Genomic DNA, 26,701 nt, shown 5'->3' on the forward strand with positions numbered 1-26,701 from the left:
ATGGTGTAATCCATAGGTACTGAAATATACACAGTCATATGCAACTTCCCTCATTACAACAGTATTCTTATTGTCATAGCCAATGAAAAACAAAGAGTTTTTCTCCAACTCTCATGTTTGGTCTATGCTCTTATATACTATCTGAGGCCACTTTGCACCCATTTGTAGGCAGAAAAGCTGGGCCATTTATCTGTTAGGATGCATGAATATACTATTTACTATTTATTATTATTATTGGAAACAGGTAACCAGCCTACACTCACACACACAACCTGGATCAAAGAGTCTATTTTTTTGTACTCTTGTCTGGTTCAACTGGAGGTTCAGAGTTGCTGTTCAGTTCTGCTGTGAGGTCTTTGAAGTCTGTGAATCCAAAGCCTACAACTTATGGCGCTGATCCCATAGAAGCCCCTTAGGAAATATCACAGATATTTTTTTTAATGTTTTGATTCAGCCTCATGTGTCTGGCAGCTGCATGTGGTGATGTATTAGAGGATTAAAGAAGGTTATACAAGAACAAAAGTTTTCTTTAGCAGAAAAAGTTCACTTTAGCCTCCATAGCTCCTTTAGTTTAGAGGGAGAGGAGCAGCGATGGATGGATGGATGGATGGATGAATGGATGACAATTTTTCAAAGATCTATGATCAATGACAAGTGCACGTGCAATGGAAACATATTCAGCAAATAATTGACATATATTGGTGACATCCACTCTTCAATGTCATTGGGTGACACTCAACCTTTATCCATCCATCTTAACAATGCACATTAAACAATAAAACAGATATTTTTTTATAATTTTTTACAGTTCTTTTTACTATAATTCATGTTGTTTTAAGGTCGATTAGGGATACCAACAGTTAAGACTAATTTAATCTGACGTGCTGGTCTGATTTGGCTCTCCATTACCTCATCTATACTAATCAATAAAGATGAAGATAAACATTTAAGATCGCTGGTGTTCCATTCTTACGGTGCCCAGTTCTGTCCTCATCCAGCTAGAGATTTGGACTCAGTGTTAACAAGGACTGGACCCAACAAGACCAATGAAACCTGAACTAGAACCTGAACATAATGTCTATTCCAAGTACATGTCACTAATTTATCAGGACAACATTCTCAGTACCCAATCCATGGATCAGGTCAACTCAATTCCTACCTAATTAGGCCAGCCTAATTGCCTATATTGATGCAATTAGCTATCTTGTGTGTATGTAGACTTGTTCCAAAGTGAGGTTTACAGATGTTCACTTCCATTTCCATAAATACTCATTATTATTCAGATATCTCATGTTTTACCTATAACAGATATTTCAGCGCCTTTGTTCATCATCTGTAATGTGACCACATCAAATGTCTACATAGTTGAAGAAAGGAAAAGTGGTGATTATGAGTCTCATTTTTTCAAGGACTCAGGTTTGGACAAATATGAATCAGTATCTCCCACATACTTCTTCTCAGATGTACCTGTTGTGGTCATTCAGTCAGCCTGGTTTTGCTCAATATAGAGTCCTCTTCCATTATTAACAAGCTAAGTTTTCTAAAAAAAAATAAAAAAATAAAAAATAAATGAACATCCTCAATAGACCACAACCCAAACTACTTCAAAAATGTAATTAAAGATGCATTTTTACAGGAAACTTCAAATTTTCAATTCAAGCACGTCATTACAGTTTGAATATTACCTTTTCACCCATGTCTAAAAGAAAGATTGAATTTCAAATAAAAACTGGCTGTCCGAGTTTGCCTCCTTGACGTCATTCAAATCTAAAATCCTACAAGAGGTGGCTGAGTGATTTAAAAGAAGTTCAGTAGCTCTGATAACATGCTGTATCATAATTATCACATTAGGAAAAGGTGTGCTTTTGTGGCAAAATGGAGGAAATGACCTATGATGTGTTTTTTTTTTTTTTTAAATATATATATAACCGGTCATGAATTGGAGGAGCATCATGGCAGTACTAGTGTTTTGTGCGCTCTCTGTTTGGGTGTTTTTGGGTGTTGACTGTTTTTCCATCAGGTAATTTTGGATTGCCACTTATAATACTGAGTCTAGGTTTCAGATCAGGTGCCAGATTTATACAAAACACACATTTCCAGTTATTGATTTTGTATCAGTTTTGTATGCTGTCTCTCACTGTCAGAGTCTAATTTCATAATTGTTTGTCATTGTGTCACTTTTTTTCCATAATAATTGCTCCAAGTTGCTATATTTGAACACAGTCAATGTGATATTATTTCTCTTACCATAGTTTATATCTCCTCATTTTTTGCCTTTCTTTCTCAGTCTCGTGCTGCTTTTATGTTATCCAATAGTTTTTTGTTATTTTGGAGAGTGAACAAAGTGTTTTCTTTCCAGTAAAGCAATGCAAAAATGGCTTTATAATTTCTTTCCTGAATGTGCATCACGACCTGATAATACCACACTCCTGCTATTGTTGCACTGCTGCTACAATCAACAGATTAAATTATTCCAGTGCCAGAGGCATCTACAACAAATGTGCTGGAACATCGATATGGACATGTAATTATTTCATGTGCTATGAACCTGCATCTCTTCCATATTTGCATTTTTTCACATAAGTACACAAAAGACAAGGTCAGAAAAGGGAAGATGACTTCAGATAGCAGCACAGTTTGGTCACCAGTTCCATTGTTTCACCTGTAATTCTGTCAAGACATTGAATGAGAAACCGAGGGGATCTGGAAGAAAGATGACAAAGGAAAACAGAGAAAAGGAGAGGGATGGATGATGAGACAGGCAGGAGGACAGACTCCAGAATCCAACTGAGAGGGCGTTTGCCATTTTGTCAGCTCTCAGCCTCAGGCCAGACTGAGAGTACGAGCCAATCAAACAGTGAGTCAGACAGCAGGCCTTCTTTCCTGCTGGGATCCTAACATTACCTGCAACACGCACACTGAACAAAAACACTTACACAACCCTGTCAGTGTGGACTAGATTATCATAAGCCTGTGCTGGCAGGGAAGGAATCTGCATTCACTCTTATTATTTAAATCCACACACTGACCAACCTGCAGAGAATCATCACAGTATCTGGTGGTTGAGCAATTACCTGCAGAGCAAGACACCAGCTCCATTCAGAAGGCTCATATGAACGTACGACTGCATGATGAAGAAAATTTACAAGTGGAATGTCAGTGAAGATTACAGTGACATTAGCACTGCGTGATCAGAAGCTGACACTGACGGCTTACATCAGTCTACAAAAGTTTAACCCAGTTCAACACATAACTCACTGCAACATCATTCAGCAACTCACTGTTGGGGACATTATATATGTTCATAAGTGCATATTACTAATACAGCTTGAGTAGAATGCACCTGATTTTAAAACTAAATATTTTATTGCTATAACCTTCCTGTGTGCAGCTGGGTAAATAAAATCAAATTTCCTGTTTTTATAGTGGAACAGCTGTTGGGATTTAGCCAAACTTCACAATGAAAATTAATTTATCTATCCTTATGACTCTTAGATTGCTACTAAACTACGTAACTTCATTCTTTCAATTAAAATCAGCAGATTGTTCCAGATTCAGAGGTCTGAGAACCAGGCTAGAAGTACAGTGGAGAAAGTCAGTATTTGGTCCTCTTCATATTTCATGATATTGGCCACATACAAAAAACCAAGCGGCCTATGATTTTAGTAGTAAGTTTATTTTAACAGTAAGAGACAGAATACTGGGGCTCTTCAACTTATATCGGAATTTCGTTCCTATGGTGCAACAAAACTCGATTTTCGCTGAAAGCCGGAACTCACATACTGTGACTTACGTGGCGTACAACGGGTGAATGTAAACAAAGCCATCTTCCTTGTGTGGCGCCACGTGACGATGTATTCGTCCGCTCTAGTTCTGTGCGAAATTTATTTTAACTTCTCAAACGCTGTACATCAGAATGATGGAACAAGACTTTCTTAATAAATTTATGGGAGATGGCAACGTAACCACGTAACGCCATAAGTCGCCATCTAGAAAAACACATGGTCCCTAGATGTTCCTCAGAAGTCTTTGCTTGCCAGAAAGGGTTTCCTCACCGAGTCATATTTGGCTGAGGGATCAAATACTTATTTTTGCTGATCAATTGGAAATTAATTTCTAACTGTTAGATAATGTGTTTTTCTGGATTATTTTTGTTGTTGCTGTTGCTGATATTCTGTCTCTTACAGTAAAATAAACCTACTATTACAACTATTATTACTACTATTAAGACCGCTTGTTTTTTGTATGTGGCCAAAATGATGTCACATGTACGGGATCAAATACTAATTTCTCTCAGTGTATGGTGGCTTTGACCAAGGAACCTTTCACAGAGAAACATAATTCTATATCATTTTGATATTAATCAAGAAAGCAGTTTTAGACAGTTGAGATATATATTTCCTTCAGCATTTTCTGGGTCTACCCTGAGGTCTCCTGTCAAGTGGAAATACCCAAAATAACCCTAGTGGAAGTTTCCCCTGGAGGCATCGTGATGAGATGATCAAAGCAGTCAGCTGCTTCCTTTTGATGTAAAGGAACCTCTTCAGGATGATCTCTTCTAAGAACAGGACACTGTTTTAAGTTTGCTATTTCAATCTAACTTCTAGTACATTCAAAGCAGCAATTTTCCCTGCTGGTCTGAAAATAACTTCTTATTCTTGTGTTCTTTTTCTTATAATCCAGAATTGAGCTGCAAAACTTAACAGCCTCTCTGTGACACAGAATTTCTGAATTTTGTTGTAATTCATGTTACTATTACTCATTTCAGTTTTCCTCTAACAGACTAAACCCTCTCTGATAATTTGTGGTGACATTTACTCATACTACAACAAAAAGCAAAGATAAAACACAAAATTTTGCTAATTACCTGTGTAGGAGCCAATGAGTTCGTTATATTATAAATAGGAACCAATCTTTGTCTGGGCAGGTGTTCCGCCCGGAAGGAAAAAACTGTTTTGACCGCTGAAAAAGCCGGTAACAATGAATTGTTTGTTTTAGGTAAAAACTGTTGGACTACAATTGTTGGAAGTAATAAAACATAGATTGTTGGAACCACAAGCATTGGTCTTGGGTCTCTCCATCAGATGCGGTAAAGGTTCTCAGTGCGTCAACTCTTTAAATCCTGGTGAAGCACCTCAGGGACTTCAAGCATTGGCTTAGCCTCTACAACCTGAATATCTCCCCTGAACCATTGTTACAAGCCCACATCAAATAAACTGGCACAGTGATTTCAACAAAACAACGTTCCTGCCAACACTTTAAAACTCTTTTTGTACACTAAAACTTTTTAAGATCAGTTTAATCCTGTTTGAGCTGAAGAATTACAATGAGGAGTTTCTCACTGCAGTTCTTTCCAGTGCTGCTATTCATCACAAAGTTAGAGAAGGTCTCAAGTTACATTAAATTATTGTGATTTTTTTTAGAGACTTCCAACAGTTTCTACCTCCACACCTGAAATATGCTACCCTGAAACTCAGGTCAATACTCAGTTAAGTCTACAAACATGCTTCGTGGGGTTACAAACACACAGATACGTTGAGCTGTGCAGGATTGATGCAGCGTTGTCACCTGGAAAATCATGCATTTGAGTTCACCTTTTTTCTCAAAACCACTCTGTGTAGCTCTGGCTGAACATGCTCACATACACAAGAAAATCTGACATGTTGTCATGAATGCAACAGAAAATTTGCTGTATTTGTTGGGGTCACAGAAACAGTGTAGTTCACGTGATGTTTCACCTTGAGGCCTGGGATTCGGAGCACATATGTTGCTGATGTTCACCAGAGTTGCAGATGTGTGCTGGCTGTGTTGAGGATCTAACTTCCATGTGCATGTTTGTGTGTTTATTGATGGTAGGTGTGCTGCAGAAGTGACTGACGGCTCTCAGTACTTTGTGCTGCTGATGATCACGGATGGCGTCATCTCAGACATGGCTCAGACCAAAGAGGCCGTGGTCAATGTGAGTAGAAGCAGCACACTAAACACCAAACTATGTAGAGACAGGGGATGTCCTAATAAAAATACTTTTTTGCCCCCAGTCTGATCCGAGTCATTTAATATTTTGTGTCTTCTGATTCCAAGTCCCAATCTGATGCCATGTTCCTAGACAATACACACTTACTTTAAAGTTATAGAAATTAGTCTAGTGTATATGATTGACAAGTGAAAAAGTCTTCAATTTATTTAGAAAAAAAATGCAATTCTGCATCCAGTCTGTTCTTTAATGATCTGTATGTGGTCCTGAACCTTGTTGTAAAGTTCCAGGGAATACTGTGGAAGACTTCTGTGATGCTTCATGGCATCTGACCAGAGCTCACATATTTCAGACAAGCAGAGATCAGTTAGGTCATTGTAAAAGTGAAACTACCAAGATGGCGACTGGGTGGTAACACTTGCCTATAAGGACTTTGGTTATACCTTAAAAGCAAGTCAGTTTCATAAGGTTGCCAGGATTGAAAGCTTCTCCTCCTAGGATAGAAAATCTTGAAGGAAGAAAAAGAATCTTGAGTTCCTATACAGTTATACTGGTTTATTGTTTACATGCTGATGATACCCAATTGCATTCAGAAGCAACTATTTGCTAAGCGCCTCATTTATTAATTGCATCAGAGTTGTTGGGAGGTTGTTGGGGTAGATGGTAGGCATATAAATCATGTGCCTGTTACACCCGTGACCAGGGCAAACACTCACACTGCCTTCTGTGGTTAACCCTTTTGTTATATTGCGGGTCAAATTTTAAAGAAAAGAAATGGTAAAAGTATTTTCTTTCGGACTGAAACTTCTTCTGCTTGGCTTCTTAAGGGTAATCAATATATACAATAAAAACGCAAACCCACCCTGAACAGAAGAGGCGTCTTGCGTTAATTTATCAAGATCAGTTTATAAAAAGAAAAAAACAAAATGAAAAATAAAATTTAAAAAGAATCATTGTCATGTAAAACTATTGTATTTTATAGGTCTTTCCCATGTACATTTAAAAAACATTTTAACATGCATTTTTATGAAAAAAATCCTCACTGAAAGATGATCTGTGAGAGGGAAAGAACACTACTGCACTACATATTGATTGAAATGGTTATTAATTAAGTTAATAATGAGATTCAAACAATGTTTATTGGGATTTTTGGATAATTAAACATGACCCAGGAACATCACTTCTGTTCCTGAGAAACAAACCTAACAGCAGGTTTAAGTTTAGGAACCTAAATCCCTCTGGTTGAGGTTGGGAAAAGATTGTGGTTTTGATTAGGTGTAAATGTCACTTTGTGTCTTAAATCATTTTTTCTGCAGTAAGTGACATTATGATCAAGAGGACGAGGACTGTGTTTGTGTAGGAAACAACATAATTCTTACAAGAGCGGGTGGTTTAACTTTGCTGCGGGTGGGCGGTCAAAAATAAACTGCAGGACCCAGGATTTACCACAAACCAGAAGGATGGATTCAAGAAATGAAGCCGAAAAGAGGATTAAATTTACAGTACAAAAGCAAAACAAGGAAAGTCTGACATGTGGATAAGTTCCCAAGTTGTTACGAACACAGTAAAGAGATGGAAAAGAACTGGACTTTGTTGCAACAAATGTACAAATTGTGTTGACATTCATCTGGACATACAAAGACTTAAAACAGAGATTGTGGTGATTCTTCTTCTACATTTTTACCTCCTGCAAGCTTTAATCTCTAAACATAACCTTAACCATGAAAGTGTAAATGAATTGAATATCCTACTGCAATATTGTGCGTTTAATGGGAATAACATGTCATCAGTAAACATATTACTGATTACTATTAGAGACTTGTCAAATAAATTCATACTATTTCTTCATCGCTTCAATCAGTTTTTGTTAAAATGGGCTGCACTATGCAGGTGAAGTAGTTTAACTGTATTAGATCATGATTTTAATTAGGTTAAGAGAAAGTGGCACTAAACTTCATATATGCATGTGTTAAACAGAGTGATGGAAGAATGTGTAAAAATCTTAAATAAAATCTAATTTAGCAACAGAGTGATTTAAACTAAATCATAGCTAAAAAGCAAAGAAAATGATAGAAAAAGTGAATCAGAACTTTAGTTTCTTATTAAAAAAACAATCATTTCACCAGCCTGAGGCTCCAGCAGAGGAGTCTGGCAAACACTAATTTATATACATTCTCAAAAAAATCTCTGATTAAAGGTACGTCTGGATTGAAACAGCCAAAGGCTTCTTTTTTGTAATTATCCTGAGTGATTAAAATACATATCCCTCCTTTCTGCTAAAAATTCACATATTTTATGTCATACACTTTTATTAGTGTGCTTTACAATATTCTATCATTTGATGAACATGAGTAAACATGGGTATTATTGTACAAAACTGCATGTATTTTAGTCTGTAGCTGCCAAAGCCGAATGATAGATATCATATGTCTGTGTGGTTTCAGTCCATGTTAAGAAATGTAAGTAAATGAGAGAACTCAGTAGGAGGGAATTTAATAAATCCTGTCCTGTGCTGCGACTGTGCCCAGAAATCCTGCAGGATTAACACTGAAGTCACCATTAAGACTGAAAGATTTGGAGCGATGGAGTCTGGAGGACTGTGTGTGTTTCAGATCAGTGATAAAATGAGACTATGAAAAGTAGCTTATTAAAATGTAGTTTACCACCACAGTACCGGCCAAAATATTTAAAGAGAGGATAATACGCTTCACTTTTTTAAAGCCTTGGTGCTGCTTTTCCAGTGTTTCTGGGATCCAACAATAAAGACAAACTCACCAGTGAGTTTTAGCTTTGATAGCCACCATGACAAGTCTGGTGTGGATTTTAAAACGGCACTAATCAGTATTTTCAGTTAACAACGGCTCATATATGGAGGTGGACACATAATGAAAAACCCACAGAGAATTGTCAGAAATTCTGCAGGAAACTTCAGCTCTTTAAACTGTTTTAAAGCCTTTCACCTCATTGTTTTGGGTTTACCACCCACATCATCTCCAGCCACAGTAAATACTACTATAGAAAACTATATTCTAGTGTTCTTGTGTGTATATTCTTGGAACCATTTTAGCACATCATGTACATTATTTGTTGTTAATACAATATTTTTACTTTATTCTTATCTCAGCATATTCCATTTTTAAATTTTTAAAATAATTAAATTTATCCTATTTTAATTTCCATATGGCTGCTGCTACTATTGTACAGTTGTTGCTCTGTTCTGTGTCCAACTTTATGTCCCTTAAATTGCCCCCAGTGGAGAAATAAAGTGTTTTGAATTGAAGATTTAATTAAATTGTGTGTTTTGTTTTGTTTTTTTTTTGATGGATAAACTGTAGTTTTGGCTCATACACCTTCTGTGTTTCCTCCACAGGCATCCTCCCTGCCCATGTCCATCATCATAGTGGGAGTCGGCCCTGCTGAGTTTGACGGTAAGTGAATTGATTTATCGGTCAATTAAGAGCTGTTTAAGCAATGCAGTGGACAGTTATTTCTATCCACATCACTGCATTGTTAAAGCAACACTAATACACAGGAGCAGTGTAAATTTCAGCCATGTAATGCCACTCGCAGGCATGTAAATCCTCTATTTATCCCCTCCCCTGCTTCCACCTACAGTACAAGCCTGTAATATCAGTCAGTTTATGCTCATGGTTTAATAATTTACAGCAGGGCTGTGGTGAGCCATGGACAGACAGAAAATGTCAGCCACGATATTGTAACGGAGAAAAGACATCCCAGTGGAAAACCCAACCGCTTAATGCTGAATAGCAAATAAGAACCTGCATGAAAAGTTTAATGACTCCAGGACGTTAAAGGAGATGTTAAATTGGTGCTACTGGAAGAAAAATCACTGTTATGGTGATTCCAGACAGGATCAAATAGACTTTAGTTGTGTCAGTCCGAAGAACTCTCCTGATACTTCAGAGTTCTCAAAGCTTTCTGTAATTAGTGGCCAATTCTACAGCAGCAGTTCTTGAAGAAAATATGTGTGATCATTGTGTGTTGAAGCTGTTTGGAGCATTAAAGCATTATTGTATCTAAAGAGCTTATTCACAGATGTTTGGAATTTGCAGTACGGGAAGATTTTGCACTGCATACAGATAGTTATAGCTACAGTGGTGGAATGGGCAGATAAACAGCATAAAAACCTTTATTTTTGAAAAAATCGTTCTGCGTCTGAGCTGTATGTAGGTGCTAAATTATGAAAACACTGGAACTAAATAAACATTCATAGGTTATAATGCACCACATTACTTATTTCAGTAAAATCTTAAGTTTAATGTAATGTACTTAGATTTATTTTCTTCACTTAAAGCTTTAAGTTTATACATTTAAAACGTCAAGTTCTATTAACTGATACCAATTATTTAATTTACAAGTTAATGTTAACTCAGTTCTGTGTGCTCTATCCAATTTATATTCTTAGTTTACGTAACATTACATTTTAACTTGTGATTTAAATATATTATATATAAACATCTAGTCAGCTGAACTCAAAATTCTAGGTTCTGAAAGTGATCATTAAACTAGTTTTCTGTATAGATTTTATTTAATTACATGGAATAAAAAATTGATTTGATATAATTTATTATGAAATTTTACAGTACAAACACAGTATCCACTGGTGTAATGTCCATTTATTGTGTCCCTGGGTTTAAGTAGTTCTTCTTCCTCTTCTTCTTGGTCATTTTCTTTTTTCTTCTTCTTCTTGGTCTTCTTCCTTTTCTTCTTCTTTCTCTTCTTGGTCTTTTTGATCTTCTTTTTCTTCTTCTTGGTCTTCTTGTTCTTCTTCTCCTCTTTCTTGTTCTTGCTCTTCGTATTCTTGTTCTTGTTCTTCTTTCTGGCCTCCATCAGTAATAGTTTCTTTGCCGTCATGAGATGTGTTTGCTGCTTGAACTCTGGGAATCTCTGATGTGGCTCTAATCTGAGCTGCTGTTTATTGGCGATTTCTGAGGTTGATCATTCTAATGAACGTCTCCTCTGCAGCAGAGGGAACTCTTGGTGTTTGTTTCCTCATGGGAGCTGGTTTAACATCAGCGTTTGTTGGTTTGGCAAAGATAGTGCCAGTAGGGTTGAGAAGCTCATCAAGGCAAATGTATTCTTGCTTTTATTTACACCTTTCTCAGTTTTGTACTGCACTGGTGCAAGTCATAAATACATAGAAAAGGTGTGTCTGCACAGTTGGTTGGTATTGTATACCTGGCATCCAATTAAACAGAGAGCTCAATAATCAGACAGTGCTGCTCACTAATATATTTACATTGTTTTCAGGGACAGATTCTTTTCCATAAATCTAATGGATTTCCAAAGCATGGATTCACATTTGCATGTTGTTTAGTGTTTGAAAGTAAATCGGGTCTAATATCAATGTTGTCCTGTGTGCTGTGGGGATGAAAAAAATGTTTGTATTTAAAATTACCATTAATTTAACATTATTTAAGATTTTTGATATGTGAACACACTGCTTCTGTCAGACAGCAGTTTTTCAAAGAGAGGCTTCCTACTGTTAAGCTTCATAGAGAACAAAGACATGCTGTCAGCTGCACTAATTAGCAACACAGTTTGTTATTTAAATAGAGAAGTCCTACTGTACTGTGATGAAGCGTTACAGAACTCACTGTTCAAACAGATTGTTGCCTTTTAGATGATCTGCTCTGAACCCTGGAGAAAAAAAGCATGGCGTGAAGAGAATATCGATTCCCACATGAAGGTCTTTAATGATTCCCGTGATATTTTCGCTCATAAAGAAACAGATTTGTTTTACATAGCGCTGCATAATGATGGGTCGGTGACAGTTAAGAGGTTAGTCAGATGTGGTTATAAAGTCCTTGTAGATGTTTCTGCTCTGCTCAGATCCGAGTTGTGCTGACAGACAGAATGCTTTACTTTTCCATCTTCATTTTCTGATGAGTGAGTTGATAATTCATCAAAATGTGTTCATTCTCCACTGATTGTTAGAGTCCAAATGCCAATGCATGCTGTCGAGTTTTCACTGTTTCCCCAAAGCCTGAGGTGGCATCTCTCAGACTTCTCCATCTGACTGCCAACATGTTGGGAAATTCCTCTTTTCAAACAGAGAACATATCCACCAGCATAATGTGTAATTAAGCAGCAGGCCAGAACAGCAAGTCTTTAATTAAATTTTCTCTTTTCACTTTCTTTCACAGTTGAGTATTGAAAGGAAAGTACAGCTGGTTACAAGAGTTTTTATTTCCATCAATTCTGTTGGTCCTGATAACATTGTGCTCATAATCATAATTGTTGGAAATCAAATCATCTGGAAACAGGCAATGTGTACAAAGTTTTCATTATCAACAGAATCGATGGCAAAGCGACAAAAATAAAACTCTAGTTTCAACTATTTGTTAAGCTTTTTTCTTGAACTCTGCACAAATCAATATTTCTCTTTTGGGTTTTTTATTAAAAAAGTACTAACATTAGATATTTTTTTTCTTTTTAACTATCTGAACCCCAAAACTGGGTTTAAAATTACATGATATCTATAAAATTGTTACGGGACCGCTACAGAGACTCAGTTGCAGGCAAGAAGACACGGCAGAACGAGCTTGCAGTGAAACGTATTTATTTACGAGCTATGAGTCACAATAATCTTAATGCTAAGAGCGCAGAATCACGATACTAGATATAACAACAACAATGCTACACTGGCTCAGAGAGAGGCTGGAAACTGTCCGTGGACTGGGAAAGAGCAGACGGAGGGGCTGAAGAGGTGGCGTGAGGCAGGTGAAGCAGTCTGGAGCGGACAGGTGCTGCAGCGATAGTGTCCTGGCTGTACTGTGAGACTGACGGTGAACCGGGGATTCCAGAGGAAACAGAGCCGGGAGGCGAGCCGCCAGGAGTCCGAAGATGGTAGCTGACGATCTGGCGAAGTGGAGTGTCAGTGTCTGGCTTTTATGAAAGAAAGGTGTGGATTGAGAGACACTCCCACCTGCTCGCTGAAACTGCTGATTGTGATTGACAGCACCTGTCCGCATACCACACGCCACCTGATAGAGAGAGAAAGAGAAAGAAAAGAATCTGCCCCTACTGGGCAGCTGATGTTGAGGGTGTGACAAAAATAAAACATGCAAGGATCTGAAAGACTGTTGGATTTTGAACTTCCCCACTGTCCTTGAACTAACAATATGTGATGTGTTGTTCCACTGGAAAGCATGTCCAAAACCAAGCTCAAAACCATATTTCATCAAAATCATTTTTTTTCTGCACGTCTCATTTAAAAATTCATCCAACATAAACTATCAGTACCAACTAGACTCTTTTAAAAAGGAAAAAATTGTTGCTCGTCAGCTACGACCAACAGTGACTCGGCAAAAATTCTGGGAATTTTCAGCAGAACTAGGCTGAACTGCAGGGTGTGTTTACACAAAGCCACCAGCAGACAACTGTAGAAGCTAGTTAAATATCTATAGCAGGTAGAGTCACCACTTTTTTCCAGTTTTGGGAACACCTGTACTTCTGGCTGTGGTTGTGCTGTTACTATAGAAATGCAGAATTTCATATTGCAGTGAAAAATGCGCCCACAGTGATGAAAAATGTGATAAATGGAGATGCTCTGTTTCTGAGTAAAGTGTGTGTTCCAGTGGTATGTGCCATTGTTCCTTTTTATACCAGGTCTAGGCCTCATTAGCTCTCAGCATACACAGATGTCAGTTAAGACTACTGCCACTGCTAACTGTGTTCTGTTCCTCTTTGCCGAATTTCTTTTGCAGCAGATGCATGAAAATGTTGCTTTTACACTTGTAGGACATTTTTATTCCTCCACATCTGCTGTGGCCTGAGGCATTATGTTTCTAGTTTCTCCATCAGGCCCATTCTCAGGATTGGCTGGAAGAAATGTCTTCAATTTTGGCAGAAAAAGTCACTTTGATTCAAAGATGAACAATTAGAATTTGTAGTTCAAAGACTGCAATTTCATCCAAGAGGTCAAAGTCACCTTCACTGTGGTTTGATGATGCTCTGTAACTACACTTCTGGACATTATTCAATACCTTAACTCAGGAACTTCACCTGACACTGAATTGGTGACAGTAATCTTAAATGAACATCCTGAAACTGTCAGATCCTCTGTGCTTCCAGGTTAATGGTATGTGAAGGCTTCCTGCTTTAGAATGTGGAGCTTCTTTGTAGCAACATCTACGATTGAGGCAACATCTATTATGGCTACAACTTTGTTTTCTATCAGAATCAGCTTTCTTGGCCAAACAGGTGAACACATAGAAGGAATCTGGCTCTAATTTTTCTTTCACTCAATAAACTTACACACTTAAAAGTCTTCACATACAGGGTGTCTCTAAAGTCTGGACACATAGGAAATCTCATTAACGATAATTTTTTGCCTCCACAGATTAAATATGGCTTTGTTGAAAGAAGAAAGAGCTGAACTGGTACTTCTCATTGGATGTGAGGGATGGACATATCGAAAGATAACAGATGAATTTAATCTGTGGAGGCAAAAAATATATAGTTAATGAGATTTCCTATGTGTCCAGACTTTAGCGACACCCTATATAAAGAGTCTCGAAGGACACAGATGTCAACTGCAACTTAACTTTAGGCATCTTTTCCCAGGATCCGTCAAGTTCTCACTTCTCATTCATTGTCTATGTGAAATGCCCCATGTCACTTTCTGGTCATGTTGTGGTGTGTTTTGAACTATGTTGCGGCACGTCACCCCCAAGTTGCCTACAGCTCATTTGCACAAAGCAAACTTGACTTCTACTTTATACAAATGAGGTGCTGGGAGTCGAGGTTCGACATCTTGCGAAACTTTCGTAAAGCGTCTGAACGAGCCATTGTTGAACTAAAATGAGGTCCAATTCAGCAACTGCACAGCTTATTTCTTGCTTCAAATGTTTTCAGAAATACTTTTTGCTGAACTGTTTTCATAATAAAAGAGAAAGTTTGCGACCGAGCCGCCATGTTGGTCCAACACAATGGACTGAAGGTTCAGATGTGTCCCGTTCCCATGCCAGGAAAAATGCTCCTGTGGGGACAAACCATTAGTGATGGATGCTGTAACTCTAGTTGTGAATACAATTTTACATTGTCATTTATATGGACATTTCAAGATTGGCCGATATGTTCCTTTCAGGGCTGAAACCGATGCTGGATATTGGCCGCAATAATTGTTTATAATCAGTCGATCCCTTGTGTTGATTATGTCAATGATCAAATCTTGTGAACAGGTATACATCAGTCAGAAAATGAACAATTTGTAGCTAGTTTGTACAGTGAAGAGATCTTAGTGAATCTGACTCTTATAACCAAACCTCACAGAATATAAAAATGTTCTTACATGAGGTTCATTGCGGTGCAGGTTTTGATGGCTGGACCCAGTTATTTTTGGGAGACATTTCTCTAAAAACGAGTGATGTTGAGTCTATCTGGTCCGAACAGTTTGATCTGTAGAGTCTACGGAAAGTTCATAATGTAAAGTTTAGCTCCACTATAAAGAGATTCGTAATCACAATCCGAGCAGCCCTGCAAAGCATAGATGTCTTTCTGTAAGCTAATTGGCGAAATGATCTGAATTAAATGACTAGATGAGGGATGGTAAAGTCAGAAATTGTTCCAGCTGAGTGAATTAAAAGCCCTCGTTGGGACCTATTATTCAGCATGGAGGGTTAAGGCTCATGTCAAGGGTGAATGCTTGTGTGAGAGAAAAAATGGAATTTCAACAGAGAATGGAAAGATCATGACAGGAAAAGCAGAAACAAAGTGTTGATAGTTAGAGGACAAGACAGTACATGTATTTATAGATCCGTCTGCTTCCAGCCACCAATTTAACAGATCTTTGTGAAGAAAGATATTCGCTTCACCTGTCAAGAATAAAGCACAAGAGGGAAATTAAAGTGACAAGAGCAGATCTTCACTGTTGTGTTTGGTGAATCATCTTTGATATTCCTTTTACTCCCCTTCCGTCAGTTGCACTACGGACTCAAAAAAACACTTTGCATATTCTGTCATCCGACATACAGAGCTTCTTGATGTTCAGCTGATTGTGATGTGTGATCTATGAGGTTGAAAAGTTTCAAATATGGTCACATGGTCCTGGGAAGGGGGATAAATCAAGCACTCCTCATGTGATTTTTGAGCTGCCCAGGTCTTGTCCCCTGTTGAGGAAACCTCCTCACATCACTCACTCCCAGTCAGAGCCATGTGGGAATCAGCCTTTGAAATCAAAATTTATTGGAAACCTTTCTTTTCTCACTTGTTTCATCCTCCCCATGTATCTTTTTTCTCTCTCTCTCTCTACCCTGAAGCTCATCTATCTACCCACACGGCTAAAAATACATTTTACTCTTATCTTAGAGAGAAGCCATGTTTTAAAATGACCAAAACTGGGCCACAGATGTGTTTTTGGAACATTATGTAGCTTTCATTCAAAAAATGTTTGAAGAAAACTGGAGAATTTGAATTTAGGAATAACTGTGCTTTAACTGTAAAGATAAAGGTATTAAATATATGAATAATAGACAGTAAGATGGATGTCTTTTGAAAGGGGACACATTTTTGAATAAATATCTTATAAAGTGATTTCTATGCATTTTCTATTTTACATGGCAGCACTAAATGGCTTCTGACATTTAAAGTGCATCTTTAATCTGTTTTTTCTTTTTTGTTTAATATACATTTAAAAGAGGCAGAACATGTAGTGTGAAACCATCTTGATGACCTTCTCCCCTTCTTACTCACATACATCACATAAATGAGTAAGGCTGACATTCTGCAGTTTTCATTGCAAAATTCATGAAAAGTAGGAATCCAACCACGCATATGTCCTATTGTGTGTAGTGTGCCCTCAAGAAATGCAGAAAAGTGACATTTTGTGTTTTTACCTGTATGTACTGGATATGAAATCAAAGGAAGCAGAAGAAGAGGCCTTCTGGAGGGAAGTTCTGTGGTCAGATGACACAAAAAATGGGGTATTTGGCCACAATGACCAGAAATATGTTTTGAGGAGAGAAGGTGAAGCCTTTAATCCCAAGAACACCAAACCTACCATGAACCATGGTGGTGGCAGTATTATACTCTGGGGGATTTCTGGTGCTAGTTGAACTAGTTTTTTTACAAAATGATGGAGGATAACTTCCACATTCTTCAGGGAAACCTAGAATCAGCAGCCAGAAGGTTGGTCTTGGAGGCAGTTGGGTGTTCCAACAAGACAATGATCCCAAACATGAATCAAAAGTGGTAAAGAAATGTCTAAATTAAGCTGGAATTAAGGTTTTTTACTGGTCTGCCCCAAATCCTGATTTAAACCCCATCAAAACTGGGTGGACTGTGCTGAAGAAACTAGTCTGTCAGACAGTCAAACAGTTTAGTTTAACTGTACCAATTTTGTCAAAAGGGTTGGTCAAAGGTGATCCAGAAGCTTGTATACGACTTCCAAAAGCACCTAGCTGAGGTGGAAGTGTCCATGGAACATTTCACCAAATATTATATATAGTATATTTATGACCCAGCAGATTTTGTCTAATTTCTAGAGGAACTATAATAAATCTATGAAAGAACCAAAATTCTTGGGTCCCTGTGATTCCATCTTTGGAAACTCAAGACTGCCATGATACACATGGTCTTTACAAGTTTATGTTAGCCTGTCTTCACAACTTTATCAAGTGACGTAGAGTAAAAAGTTCTGAGGAGTAAAGAAACCACTGGTCACCCAAGGAAAACTACTGGAACTGATGACCAAAAGGCCCTTTAGGCTGTGAGGAAGAACCTCAAAACAACAATGAGAGATGCAATAGTCAGTCTGGAGGTCGCAGGTGTGACGGTATCGCAATCCACAGGTGGTAGGAGACTCAAAGAGCAGAACTACAACTCTACTGAATGATGCAGAATTCAGCAGGAATCCCAAGGCTGGGCAAGAAGAAAGATGGTGGATGTGAGACCAGATTGAACAAAGGCGATGAAGATGAAGAAAGGTGTGAAGATCCAAACCAGTGCAGCTTCTTAGTTCAACATGTCATGATCCTGACAGGTTTGTCTGCTGCTAGAACAGACTCTTTGTCAGCCTGAATGATGGAACAGATGACAGCAGCAGCAGGATGAATTATTTTGTACAAAGCAGTTCCTCCAGTCTGATTTGCCAGACAGTCATCCTGCGCTAACACACTGCCCATCAACCAATGCTTTGAGTGACACTAACTAGAAGGTGTCAGCGAGGCCACGTGATGAATTCTAGCTGCTGAAAAGGAGCCGGAGCACAGAGAACTCCTGCAACAAACACCGACTGAAGGCAGCTGATTTGAAGGCCCAGAGGAGCATCTTGAAGAAGAAACTAAACGTTCTGTTCTGTCAGTGGGTCGCAGACTTGATGCTGTCATCTCACCAAAGAGCTGCGCAACCAAACATTAGATTTAATCGCTTTTATGTTCGGTGACATTTATCTGTTAACTGCTTTGGAGGAAGTGTAGCTCTTTGTTTAAAATGACAAAATGCATGAGCTTCTCAATAATGTGAAATAAACGTCGGTCTTCGCTTTTGTCTTGTTTTGATTCGAAATTCTGTTCTATTCTTTTCTATTCTATTCTGTTCTTATGTATTCTTTTCTTATCCTGTCTTATCTTAATCTTATCTTTTCTAAATCTTTTCTTATTCTCATTTTAATCTGATCTCATATCATTCGTAGATTATTATATGATTTCTGTTATGCTACTAATAAATACACAAAGGACTTTGACCAACAATAAGGATTCGTGTCCATAATAGTTTTTAAATGGTTTATAGCTGTATAGGATTTATGAATGATATTCTTTGATCTTTAATATACACTTATCACTAATGATAGTAACCTATTAGATGCGTCACATACAGTTGGAGCTTTATCTGTTTTCTCTCTCTGTCATTAAGAAGCATGTCAGGGTTTTCATGGATGACTCACTGCACTCTAGCTGGAAGCCCGACTGTTATTTCCATACATTCCTGAGCCTCTGACAGTGTGATCACACACACACACACACACACACACACACAGAAGATTGCCATGTGTTTTTCATGGCAGCAGGAGGATTTTCCATCACTCACTGTCTCGGTAGACTTTCAGGTTTACCCATCTCACCTGAGCCCTCCTTCACTTCCTTCTCTGCCGTTTCTCCACACATTCTGCCTGAATGTGTTTCTTTCTCTCCTTTATTTCCTCTCGTATCTCCATCCATCCCGTCCCCCGCCGCCTCACTCTCTTCTCTCTTATACAGTCCGGTCAATTTATTCCTTCCCCTCTTTCTTCTCCCCTGCTGCTTCCAACCACCATCTGCCATCTCAGTGTGCCATGTGGAGGCTCACCAGCTTCCATCAGCATCCCGCACTCAGCTTCATTTCACTTTTGCGTCTTCACTTTATTTTTCTTCCGTTTTTTCTTTTCTCGTTCATTTTTCTCCCTTCCTTTTGTTTGATTTCCATTCATTTACACTCATCTCGTTTTTTTACTTTCTTGTTTTCTTTCACCTTGCTTTGCATTTCCACCCCTTCTCTTGACTTTTTCTTCTTTTTTTCGCTCTAAAATATAATGTTTTCGTTCAGCAAAAAATTTGTGTCACTCTTTTTGAGTTGTGACAGCTGCTAATGTAATTATGTTCAACAAACAACAACTTAGTTAAGGATTTGTAGCATAAGTACACGTTTTTATGTTGATTACTCATGAAAAATTAACACAAGTTTTCAAGTTGTCAAATTAGAACGATAAAGTTGTCCAAATGTAAGGTGGAAAGAGCTGAAGACCTGAAATCCTGACCTCAAGGTTAAGAAAATGAACATTATTGAGCAAATAATTTTTTTTATTCTTAAATTATGTCAACTTGAATTTAGTTTTAAATCAATTAATGCAGAAATGTTAACCTAAATATGTTAAGTTGGTAAAATTACCAACATTCTTTCTTCTTCTTCTTCTTTTTCTCATTATTATTATCATCATCATCATTATTATTGTTGTTATTGTTATTATTAATGTTATTATTATTGTTATTAAAACCTAACCCATCATGCAACCATATTTTAAATTAAGGGGTTGGTACCTTGAATTACTTTTAAGAGTGTGACTTGTTCTCCATTTCTTTTGTTTCCATATGATTCTTTTCCTTTCATTCCATCAGTATCCATTTGTTTTCCTTGTGTTTCATTTCTATATTTTCATGACTTTGCTTTTTTCTTTCTTTTTGCTCTGCTTTCTCTCTTCTCTTTATTTTCTCTCTTAGTTTCCTTTTTCTTTACTTTACATTCACATGTGCCTCTTGGGAATGCCATCTGTTTGATTGTCACTTGCTCATCTGTTTTCCTTCGTTGACAACAAACTATAAATAGACTGATGCAGAACTCCATAGTTCTCCAGTCTTATGCGATCTTTACGTCCTGTGGCCTGTACAAGCTGTAATGAGGCTGCTTTACTGAACATATTCTTGTTTCTTCTTGCACTTAGACAGCAGCAGGAAACAGATGTGGTGCAGAACGTGTCTTTGGTCTGAAATCCATGTTGGTCCCTGAGGACGGCTGCATGGCTTGTCAGCAGCCTGGTTTTTTATTTGCATCATCACAGGCAATGTGTTGGGGATTAACTTTGAAGAGTAACTGCATACATTTAAAAGCAGAAAACAAAAGAAAGAGCACAGAAGTCAGCTCTCTGTTCGCTAACATGTCAATAAGTTGTAATAATCTTTGATATTTTGTGACTTCTTTCGTCTCCAAGTGTTGAAGGTTATTTCAGTCACTGTTTAGAGATCTGGGGGGAAAAAAAGTCAAAGATAGATGTATGTACTTTTAGCAGCTGAGGTTTTGCCTGTTTTTGTCCTGTGAGACACAATTAATGTTGTTTACACTGGAAATGATTCAAGTTAGCCAGACAGCGAAGCTTTCTCTGCTGTTGATTTCTAATGAATTCCTCTAATGATAAAGACGTGAGATTCGGTTTGCAACAGTTGTGAAAATAGAAAGGATGGAATAATAAACTGCACTCGCTGGGGTTATGATTTATGTCTGAAAAGAACATCCTAAGCAGTGCTTCTCACACAACACCAGTTACTACAATGACATAATTCTTGTCAGTGGATCCCAGTTTATGGCTAAAGACATTCTCACCACAGCAGGTTCTCTTTCACATCTAGTCAGGCCTGTGATAAAAAATCTGGGTTGTAGTTTGACAATAATCAGAGCTTTGAAATCTTTCAAAAATACAGCCTATTTTCACTTCTAAACGCACAGAGACCATTTGACATGCCGTTATTTCTTCTCATTTGGAATATTGTAACAGTTTCGTTTTCAAAAATGTGTTCATCTTCACTTATATCTACCCGAGGAAGATCCCTTTTAAATCTCTTCTTAAGACATACTTTTATCAGGGAGCCTTTTCTAATGTAATTTTATTTTTTATGTTGAACTAAATTTAATTCAATTTAATACTTTATCTACCTCTTTAGCACTTTTAAAGTTGGTTTATACACCTTGTTGTGCTTTTATCTGTCTTTTAAATTCTGATGATTTCATGACCTTCTGTTGTATTTTGTTTTCCTGTGGAGCACTTTTGTAACCTTGATTCTAGAAAGTGCTAAATAAATAAAGATTATTCATATTATCATTGCAATAAAATGTGCTTTTTCTTGTGCCACTTATGGGTATCACCATGTTTCATATGTACAACTAACTACATGGAGGGTGTATCTGATGACTGTTAAATGTGTTTGTTGTCTGCAGCGATGGAGGAGCTGGATGGAGACGAGGTCAGAGTTTCTTCTAGAGGACGCTTTGCAGAGAGAGACATCGTCCAGGTGCATATTATTGCACTAACACTCTGGTTTTTAACCTTCAGATTTCATGTCTATCTGCAGATAATTCAGATTTTATCATACAGTTGCTATCAGAATTATTCAACATCTACCCCGCAAGACAAACTAGTGATGTGAATTTAATTTAAATTACATTTTAAACTTTTAAGGATAAACTAGGGAACTGAGATGGTCCATTCTAGGAATAATTACCAACCAAGCTTTGAGCCACTTGGATGTTTGCTTAGGATTATCGTCTTTCTGGAAAGTCTAGTAATTATTTAGCTTTAAAGTTTCATAATTCCACAAAACAGACTCTCAGAACTCTACAGTCTGATCCACATTTTTTTTCTTGTGGTTTTTTTTTTTTGGTCATGAATGAAGGGCAGCAAAGGTTCTGGGCATGAAGTTCTTCATATCATCTGCACTAATGCTTCTGTCGCTGCCTTCATCAGATCCTCGTGCAGATATTTGCTGTAAAAAAGGGATTTCTCTGGGAATGTACCAGAAGTTTAAAACTTGCACATGAACTTACCAGTTGTGCCTCTTGGAACTTGATTTGTCTTAAAAATCTTCAGTAATGAAATATTTGAACCTCTTAGCCTTTGAGACAGCTCTTTGATCTTTGCTATCCTCAGCTTGAACATCCGAATAGATGCAAATTAAATCTTTATCGCAGCTGAAGCTAATGCAGCAGAGTTTCTAAAAGCTCTATCGTGTTTTTAAACTATTTTTTAGTCTTACATAGTAGCGAGTGGTTAAGAATAGCAAAAATAGATAAGGGTTGAATATGACAGTATTATGACATACACCTACATTACCGATCAAATGTTTGGGGTCACCCAGACAATTGCATGTTTTCCATGAAAACTCACACTTTTATTCATGTGCTAACATAATTGCACAAAGGTTTTCTAGTCATCAATTAGCCTTTCAACACCATTAGCTAACACAATGTAGCATTAGAACACAGGAGTGATGGTTGCTGGAAATGTTCCTCTGCACCCCTATGGAGATATTCCATTAAAAATCACCTGTTTCCAGCTAGAATAGTCATTTACATTGTCTATACTGTATTTCTGATTAATTTAACATTATCTTCATTGAAAAAAAAATGCTTTTCTTTCAAAAAATAAGGACATTTCAAAGTGACCCCAAACTTTTGAATGGTAGTGTAAAACAGATTACATTTAAATTGTTCATTAGTCAGATAAACAGCAAAAATTCTACAGGTTTATGTATATATATGAAAACTTCTATACATTCAGCTGGGTTGTATAATTTTGACTGCTGCTGTGTGTAATAGAAATTAGATCCTGCAACAAAACAATTCAGCTGAAGCAGCATCTTGTACAATGAGGCGTAGCGATGGACAGACGCCCCAACAATGATCTTCTGCTTACTCATTCATTATATGTCATCACTCTGTTGTGTTTTGTGAACTTTAAGAACAAATTTGAGAGCTTCTTCTCACTTTTAACTACACGCATGTACCGGTGCATTATTACCCAGGAAGTACTTGCAGTCAGGAAGTAAACTGAACAGTTACAACAACATGTATTGTTGCTCCTTGTCTAGTTTGTTCCTTTCCGTGATTACATCGACCGGTCAGGGAACCAGGTCCTGAGCATGGCCCGGCTGGCTAAAGACGTCCTGGCAGAGATCCCCGATCAGCTGCTATCTTTCATGAAGACTCGAGGGATCGAACCTCGGCCCCCGCTGCCTGCCACCTCCGACTCCCCCTCAATGTCCACCACCACCACTGCAACAACCACTCCTGCCCCCAAGCAACGCAACACTCACGCCTGAGAAGAAGGGAGGCGAGTGGAGCAGCACAACTGTCTATTTGAGCAAAAGGATGTGTGTGTTTGTGTCTGTGGGTGTGTGTGTGTGTGTGTGTGTGTGTGTGTGTGTGTGTGTGTGTGTGTGTGTTTTGCATGGTTGATGGGAACCAAACAAACAGTAAACTGAACCTACAAGAAGAGAACATGCTCCTGATGTGAGGATTCATCTGCAAAACCTGGACTGAGAGTGCAGAAAATACACTTTTTATCTTTTTAAATGTTTCTGGTTCTGACTTTTGTCCGGCACTATACACGCTCTGCAGGTACGACACACAACTCTGCAAGGACACAGGCTGCATTTAAATCAAAGGCTTCAAATGCTCAGCACACCTTTTTGTCATCTATTCTAGCATTTCATACGGGTGACAAAAGCCACCGTGGAATTTTTTTCGGAGAACTTCTCCAGATATTAAAGTCTGCAGCTCTGTCAAGCCCACTTCAGTTCCTGCTCACAGTGATAAGAGTGTCTGCTGTAATAGAGTAATAAATCCTGAAGTAGCTGGCCGATTGAACTTCTATCAGCTGTAAAGAAAGACAGCACTGAGGCTGATGTCCTTTTCCTTGATTGTTTACACTCAGGGCATTTTTAAGGCTCAACAATAATGCAGAGGAACAGGAATTGATTCTTGGGCCCCTGAGACAAATCTGTTGTATGTAACTGTATGCTGAACATGAAAGCCAAATTGTAAAGGGGTGGTGGTCATTTTACATTTGAAGGTGACCATTCAGAGATGAAGCGAAACTAATTCCACTCGGACGTGAGGAGCGACCACTCCTGAGAGCAGGAAATATACAAGGCCTTGAAAATCAGCTTGAGATGGAGAAGGGCCTGAAATACTCTCCGCTCCGGCACCTCTCCTCTCTGCAGCCGCTGTACAATTTAATGAAAAAGAAGGTGCTGATTATTTCAGCCCTGGCTGTAAAGCTGAACCTAACCGAGTCTGTGCGCTCTGCTCTCCCCCACTCTTCCTCTAAATTGTAACTCTCTCAGCTGGGGCTGTCATTTTAAAATGAATCATGCATGAGGAGGGTGCCTCTGGTTCTCAAGCTGTCTGGACCATGTACCTGTTTAAAATGAATAGAGCCGGTCAGTGCACATTATTTCACAGGCCAGAACACTTCATATGTAGCAGAGTATGTGTGTGAGTGGCTCACCATTACTTTTGTTCCTTTTTCCAAGAAGGAAGACACCAAGAAAGAGTTAAAAAAAAAAGAAAAAAAAAAAGGACAATGTGGTTTAGTACATGGTGCTGCAGCAGTGTTGGACATGTATGCACAGTTGTTCATGAATGGTGACTTTTTTTCCCACACTTACGATATTTTCAGATTGTCTTTCCTTTACTGTGTGCATGACGGACTCGAGCAAAAGCAAGTAGGTGCTTGAATAGAATCAGTTTCATACAGTGGCCCTGAAGTGCTTGACTCACTGCAGCTTGAGAAAACTCATGCAAATAGACAAAAGAAAAGCAAAAAGAAAAAAAAAACACAGTTTATCAGTCACACTATACGGGCATAGCATGTAGAAAAAAACGTGGGATTATGCAACCAAAAAGTTGTACAAACAAAACAGAAATGACTTTTTTTAACATTTCGATTTTTCTATCGTTCAAAACTGTGGGGTCACTTTGAAATGTCCTTATTTTTTAAAGAAAAGGTTTTTTTTTCAATGAAGATAACATCAAATGAATCAGAAAACCCAGTCTAGACACTGTTAATGTGATAAATTCTATCTGGAAACGGCTGATTTTTAATGGAATATCTCCATAGGGGTACAGAGGAACATTTCCAGCAACCATCACTCCTGTGTTCTAATGCTACATTGTGTTAGTTAATGGTGTTGAAAGGATAACTTATGATTAGAAAACCCTTGTGCAATTATGTTAGCACATGAATAAAAGTGTGAATTTTCATAGAAAACATGAAATTATCTGGGCGACCCCAAACTTTTGAACGGTAGTGTATAGAAATATTTTATACTGTTATTTGAAATGGCAGGCTAGCAGTAAGCGAAAGGTTAACAGCAGATATCTGTAATAGCAAATGAATAATGTAATCACAATGTTAAGCTTAAAGTATGTTTTAACTTTTTGGCTTTTTAGTGTCCCCTGTAGACTTCTGTTGTTTTGTACCTCACCAGCCCTGCAAAACAACTCAAAATATTCAGTGAACTATTGAAATTTGCTAATTTCAAGAAAGAAAAAAAAATGCAAATGGGTCACGCAAAAATGACTTGAGGGCAGATTCAGGCAAAGCAGACATGTTTCTTTTTAAGCTGGAGCTGAAAAGTAGACAAATAAAGAAATTACTTGACAAGATTATTGTATTTTATTCTTTTAATTGTCCTGTAAAAGATGTTACTACTTCTATGTGACGCGCAAAACTTTCTGGATTTGATTGCATTGTCCCTTTTTACAGCACATTTCTGTATTTGGTTGTATTTTCTTAGCATTTTCTTACTAAATGCTACATGTGTTGTAAAACTGATGAGTTTAATTTGCTTTTCTTTTGATTATTTTCACACATGTTCACACGTTGTAGCGCACTGAGCTTTCAGGGCCACCATACTTTACTACACTGCAACAGGTTGTGTCCTCTTTCTCTGGCGTACAGACACTGTGCCATTGGGTCAAAGCTTTTAGTGTCTGACCTTTGACACTCATTGACTCAGCAAACAACTTAAGAGGAATGTTCAACCTGACAGGATCACAAAAACAGAAAGCCGGGGAGGTCCATAAAGCCAAAAATGACAATAACGAATGGATTCCTCTGGATTATTGAGCATCTGTCACATTGTTTCAGGAAGGAATTGGATATGTGGCCTTATTTCTGTCATAATCCTACGAGTATGTGCGAGGGAGGACTCTATTTTTATATGACGACACAGGAAACCTGTGGTATTTTGCATGCTTTTTTGGCTGATATGCTGCCAATGATTGTACTATCTGTATCTTTATTCATATCTGAAAAATGACTTCAGACAACATTCCTACATGTGTTGACTTGTGTACTGTGCAGGAACATTCTTTCTATTTCTGCTGTTGTTGTGTACAGTATAGCTGAAGGAACTGCCAGCATAATAACCCGGAACATATAGGACATACATGAAT

General features: G+C 37.9%; 1 protein-coding gene across 1 annotated transcript in view; it reads left to right on the forward strand.

Moving 5' to 3' along the window:
• LOC111580325 (copine-9-like) overlaps positions 1-23,695 on the forward strand; it is a 184,628-nt gene extending 160,933 nt beyond the window's left edge. Inside the window, exons 17-20 of the mRNA XM_055010558.1 lie at positions 5,857-5,959; positions 9,345-9,402; positions 21,680-21,753; positions 23,329-23,695. Coding sequence (XP_054866533.1) covers positions 5,857-5,959; positions 9,345-9,402; positions 21,680-21,753; positions 23,329-23,559 — 466 coding nt within the window. The 3' untranslated portion in view covers positions 23,560-23,695. The remainder of the gene's footprint in view (positions 1-5,856; positions 5,960-9,344; positions 9,403-21,679; positions 21,754-23,328) is intronic.
• The last annotated feature ends 3,006 nt before the right edge of the window (positions 23,696-26,701 follow it).

Source organism: Amphiprion ocellaris, chromosome 5, assembly GCF_022539595.1.
Source record: "Amphiprion ocellaris isolate individual 3 ecotype Okinawa chromosome 5, ASM2253959v1, whole genome shotgun sequence".
Lineage (NCBI taxonomy): Eukaryota > Metazoa > Chordata > Actinopteri > Pomacentridae > Amphiprion > Amphiprion ocellaris.